The 5,907-nt window shown below is 46.8% G+C and overlaps 1 protein-coding gene and 1 long non-coding RNA gene across 3 annotated transcripts in view; one reads left to right on the forward strand and one right to left on the reverse strand.

Moving 5' to 3' along the window:
• LOC109530874 (uncharacterized) overlaps window positions 1-5,907 on the reverse strand; it is a 25,668-nt gene that overhangs the window by 12,616 nt on the left and 7,145 nt on the right. Inside the window, exon 2 of the long non-coding RNA XR_002171076.1 lies at window positions 355-358. This is a non-coding gene — a long non-coding RNA (uncharacterized LOC109530874). The remainder of the gene's footprint in view (window positions 1-354; window positions 359-5,907) is intronic.
• Window positions 2,351-5,907, forward strand: part of cttnbp2 (cortactin binding protein 2) — a 34,227-nt gene continuing 30,670 nt past the window's right edge. The window contains exon 1 of one of the 2 annotated variants that reach the window (XM_019894812.1): window positions 2,351-2,913. In XM_019894812.1, coding sequence (XP_019750371.1) covers window positions 2,827-2,913 — 87 coding nt within the window. In that variant the 5' untranslated portion in view covers window positions 2,351-2,826. The remainder of the gene's footprint in view (window positions 2,914-5,907) is intronic. The other variant, XM_019894811.1, reaches the window with a different exon arrangement.

Consider the following 5,907-nt stretch of genomic DNA (forward strand, 5'->3'; position numbering starts at 1 on the left):
CCCCCCACCACCACCACCACCAATCAGATTCAAACCTTCCTGAATCAGAAATCACTTGTCACTTCATTTGAGTTTTTTGACTTGGAGTATTGAAAAGTGTCAGTTCACTGACTCAATTTTGTGGACTCAGAAGAAACACTGCAGTCGAATGATTTGATTTATCGGTTTCCTGACTTGACCCTGGTGGACTCCGAAAATTCTGTTGTATCGGTTCACTGACTTGAGATATCAGATTTACAGTGTGGACGCCGTTAAATCTGTGTATGGGTTCACTGACTTGAGCTAGCTGACTTGGATCATTCGGATAGGTCAGTTCACTGACTCGAGTTAGCAGACTAACCGTAACCCCGCAACCCCCCTGGTGGATTCGGTTCACTGAATCCAGAAATGGCAGCTTTGGTAAGACATTCCCACTTCCAATCCTAAAGCTTTCCCTCTCATCCATGATCTGTCCTGCTAATCCAGCACATGGATTCGGGGATCTGGAGCTAATCCCGGTTGACTACAACCGAGGTGGGGGTCGTTCTGGAACGTCACCGAATGCTTAATAAGTCTCATTGTGTTTGGCGGCCAACCAGGAGAATTTGTGCCGTCCTGAGCCCATATCAAAGACTGCGTCACAGAAGGATGCTTTTCATCCGTCTGCCTCTTCAGAGAGCTTCCATGTGTTCACCTGGACCGTTATTCAGAGCGGATAATCACAAAGGAGCTGTTGAAAAGGAGAGAACGCGGTCTTAAAATGAAAGAAGGCCGTCCTTGTCAGGACGGCAGTGCTCACCGTCACCGTTGAATGATAAGGGGACTCATTAATGGACTCCATTGTGGCAACGTGCTCATCTGACAGCCCTTTGGGATTCCACACATGATCGCAGGCAAGACGACGCTACACGTCTACATGACTTGACATGACCCAGACACTACAAAACGGTCGATACCAGACTACATGACATGACATGGTACTAGAATACAGCATACATGACATGACACTTCATACAACAGGACATAACATGGCACTACAATACAACATGACACCGCGACCATACAACATGTTATGACACAACACTGACATGACTGGACACGGCATGATAATAGTACATGACACGACACGATAATACTTTGTGGCGCGACTCTACAATACACCACTTTGGGAAAGAGGTTAAAAATAACACTCCACTACGTGATAAATTGTGTGACTGTGTACACATTCATAGGCCGCGTCCTCCAAAAGCCGCATTTTTCGGCCGCATGGCGTCTCTTTCGGCGCAACTCGACCACAGGTGGTTTCCAAATTCTAGAAAAACAATTCTCAGGCTGGGTCCTTGGACGCCTTCGAAGGCTTCTCGTAGCCTCCGTCGACCCCATAAACCGTGGTGAATTTGGACAGACTTCATGTGAATTTGAATTCCACGTGCGGTTGGGATGCTCCGAAAGTGACGTCCTGCGGCCGAAAATGCGGCCTTCGGGGGACCCAGGCTCTGAATTTGGACACAGCTATGCCATTAGTATACTATAGTCACACTATACTAGAGAATACTACACAATACAATACGATACTCTAATACCGGAATTTCATAGCTTGGAACAAAAAAAAAAAGACCATGCTTCTCTACACATATATATATGCTCTTCAACACTATTCTATTCTGCTATAGAAGCAAGTGCTTTGTTCCCACATCATGCGCATTTGAGAGTATTGAAATGGGGAGTATGAGGAAACGTCAGCGGCGCTGGCTGCCAACGTTTGACCTAAATAGAGACGCGCTAACCTCATTCTGCGCCAGCAGCCCGGATCAACTACATCCGCTAATCCTGAAACCACATCTGGGAGCAGAGAAGGCCTCCGTCCTCCCTTTCCCGCCGTGCCGGGACAAACAAATCCATAGTGGGGGAGAGTTCAAGCGGGAGCGTTGACTTGGGTAAGATTAACGGAGCGCTTCTGATTCCACGGACATGACAATGACACATCGGGCTCTTTCCCAGCCACCACTGTACGTTGTACTGTACGCTATATTCATTTCATGATATCACTTACAGTCAGTTCCATTTAGAGATCATTTAGGGCTGCTGCTCTCATCCATTTGTTCAGCACTTTACTACACAACAATACACTTTACTGTTCAATACTATACTTTACAATGCTACACTATATTTTACTCCACTCATATCTCATATCATCATTCAGAAACTAGATTGTACTTTACTGAACCACCAGACCACTACAGAAGTCTATACTCAACAGTACTAGATGATCTACCCCAGGGGTCCCCAACCGCCGGGGCGCGGACTGGTATGGGTAATTTTGGGGGTTGCTAAAAAAATAATTTTAAAAAATGGGCGGGGGGGGGCGCACTCATATATACCGGTATATTATGCTGTGCTGTAGTTTGCGACACATTCTGATAGAACAGAATGATGATGATGATATATTTTCGAGCAGCTTTCTTTCTCGCCCACAAATGTTGTTGTCAGTCATCACGGAGCACGCGCCTCCTTTTACATCTGGATTTGTCCGCCTGCCTGGCTGCCAGCTCCGGGCCCGCCCCCCTCCATTACTCGCCTCCCTCCCTCCCATCGTCTCCCTCCACCGCTGCTCCACCGACTCATTGGTCCGCCTGCTTCTCCACTCGTGTCCCACTCGACACCCCTCGCCCCCCTCTTCGTCTTCTCCTTCACCACCTTGTTTTCACCTCCTTCCTCCCTCCAAGTCGGACTCATGTCACCCTGAGCGTGCGGATGACTCTCGTCCAGCAGCGAACTAGTTAACGAGCGGCGGCGGATGAGCCCGCGCCCGCTCTCCGGCAGGCAGCGCACCGCCACAGTACGAAGATGGCGTCGGAGGGAGCCAGCGGAGAGCAGCCTCCTTCCCCGGCACAGCAATCCCTGACCGCCGCCGTGCTGGGAAGCGTCGACACGGTAAGACGCCGAGGGGGAGCTTCGCGGAAAACACCTGGGGCCGGTGAAAGCGGAGGCGGGTGCGGGGGTGGCGTGTGGTGGGGCTCTTAGTCAGAGTCAGGGCGAGGAATGTCGCCCATGAATCAGCGGCGAGTGGCCGCTGGGCTCCTCACGTTAATGTCCGGAGGACAACAAGCGTCCGCGTCGCTTCGGCCCAGAAGAACCGAACCAGACAGCCCACCCACTCCATGAAAGATAGCGCCTCATGCATCGTAGCCGACCGTGACAATAATGACGAGGTTTACTTCAGCTTGGGTTCCTTCGTGATGGAGAATTCTTTTGTTCGCCTCGAGGCTTCTTCTTACCTTCGTGCCGTGATGGAGAAGTGACACATGAAATGGCTTCACGTTGCTAGCAGCGATGACATTTGCACACGTTTTGTCAAACTATAAGGCCTTCCCGAAATATTTGAAGTGTGGATGTGTTGACAGGTTAGTTTGTGACATGATGCAGGTTCTCAAGTGGATCCAAGCGGAACTTCTCAGGTTCCCTGGGAAGCGTTTGGACCCTGCGGAGGTGCTATTTCTTCAGTTGGCTGTGACCAGATGCTCCAGCTTCATTTGTTGACACACACCTACTTGCAGTGGTGCCAAGTAATCAAATACAAATATAGTTTGTGACTGCATTTTGGTAAATTTTCCAGGTGTCACTTCTCTACTCGAGTATTTATTTTCTTGACAATTTCACTTTTGCTCACTTGAAAACGTGTCCATACGTTGTATTCCCTATTTATGAAAATAATGACTACTTTAAGATTTTGAGATACTTCCAATCCATGGCCCAATCAATTACGTATCTTCTTCTTCTCCTTTCGGCACGTCCCTTTTCAGGGGTCGCCACAGCGAGTCATTAATTCCCATCCGTCCCTGCAAACCGCCCTACCAACTCGCATGTCCGTCTTAGCAAAAGTTTTACGCCGGATGCCCTTCCTGACGCAACCCTCCCCATCTCTCCGGGCTTGGGACCGGCACCGGGGAACAGTGTACCCCCAGGGGAGGGAACTGCTCCCCAGCGGCTGGGTTGGCCCAATCAATTACGTATATATTTTTTTAATTTAGCTCCAATGGCAAGTGCGTTTTGCCAACCTAAAAACCACCAGCTTCACTGTTTAAATCTGGAAAACCCCCCCCCCCCCCAAAAAAAAACGAAACAAAACATACAGGTATGGTATAGTTTAATTAGCTGAGTGAGTATTCAGTATGGGTATGTTAAATGAACTATTTTGTGTGCAGAGAAGGATGGATTTCCGTATAAAAATCTCGACCGATCTCACTCATGGTTGATTGTATCGGAATCAACAGCATAAAACCCCGATTGGTAAAGTAAAAATGAATTTTGAAATATTTTTTATCAATTTCAGAGTTGGCACCTTTGCATAAGTGTAGGAGTTGACTTCTTGACGAGGAGTACTTCTGCTTTTACCAGATTATTTTATGTACCCAAGTATCTGTGCTCGAATACTTGCAGCATTTCTGCCGACATGGCTTTGTTCTCGAGGGTTTAGGTGCCTGTCCATGCTGAAATGTTTTGCAGTGGAATCAATAATAAGGCTTTGTCTATTTTGACATTTTGTTCACGCAGACTCCGTGTTGTGACCCTACAAAAAAAAAAAGTGAAACAATGCTGTCATCATCCACTTTCGTACCATATGACAAACATGTACAGTGTAAACTTTCACGCTGCATTTTCCTACATTCGGAAAATGAATCGATGTCGGCATTTGGTTTGTCACATGAAATTTCTGACAGAGACATTTGGGAGAAATGTGGGTCAGGTGTCAAAATATCCCAATTGCGCATCCTGCTCTTACAGGGACAGGACAGTGACAATTGTGGCGAGTTGAGTATCGGGTGCTTAACTTCAGTCTGGTAGCGGCCGACGCTCTTGTATGTTTCATTGATCAAGATTTTTTTTCCCGTGTTTTGAGATTTCCTGTTTTATTGTCAGTCCTTGAATGCACCTCGTGGACCAAAAGTGAAACTGAAATTTTCTGCTTCTCTCCCAATGTAGCTAGTAATCACCTCTGTAGCTGACATTGCCATTACAATTTCTCTGTATTCGCTAACATTTCTTTTTTATCATGTGTCAATGAATATTTTAATGACTTAATAGTGTCAGTGTAAAATTATTTATTTGTTGATATTTTCATTCAACTTTATACGAGCTGCTTTGCGTGCAAGCTCCCTTGCAATTTTCTGTTTGGATTTTGAAACAAAGATGTCTATTTTCTAAAATTGAAAACAAAATGTAAACAAGTTGCAAATCTGAAAAGCTGGTTTGTAGACATCTCCTTCGACAAAGTCAAGTGTTGGGAGTTTGTACGACTCAAATTTTTGACCCCATTAATTTCACCGCAAACGTATATCAGCTCCAACTGTCGGTTATCGACCTCTTTGATGACTAATAATGATATCGGTCTATCACTAATTTTGGGTACACCTGACTTTGACATTGGCCATCTAAGCTGTCTTATTTCTCGGCTTTTTGCCAGCCCACTGTCCTGTGTGTAAGGTACAACGCAGAACTCAGGTTTGAAGTCGACCAACAAATTTGCTGGCTTCCCAACTCGCACTGGTGTCTCAAAACTGTCAGTGTGTCAGGACAGTGTGAAGTTTAACACCTTGATACACACTGTCCATTCCCCTTTGTTGCCGGTGAGACCATGCATCTCATTATATGAATGCGCCACACCACAAAACAACTGTCTGAATGTGTGGCAATGTCTTCCCTCGGCACGTTCTGACTTTCCCGTTAAATCCCCGATGCGGCAATTCGTCATGAAGAATCTGGTTGCCACATGCGATTGTTTGCCATCTTTGTCTGGGTCTGTTTAGCGTTCCGGTTATTTCCGTGGCAGCTTTACATAAAGGCAGTGAGTGAAAGTGTCTGTGTGGGTTTGAGTGGCGTTATGAGGTGAAGAGCTGTGGTGGGGGGTGGTGCGAGGAGGGGGGGGGG

The sequence above is a fragment of the Hippocampus comes genome, unplaced genomic scaffold (genome assembly GCF_001891065.2).
Source record: "Hippocampus comes isolate QL1 unplaced genomic scaffold, H_comes_QL1_v1.1 scaffold319, whole genome shotgun sequence".
Taxonomy (NCBI): domain Eukaryota; kingdom Metazoa; phylum Chordata; class Actinopteri; order Syngnathiformes; family Syngnathidae; genus Hippocampus; species Hippocampus comes.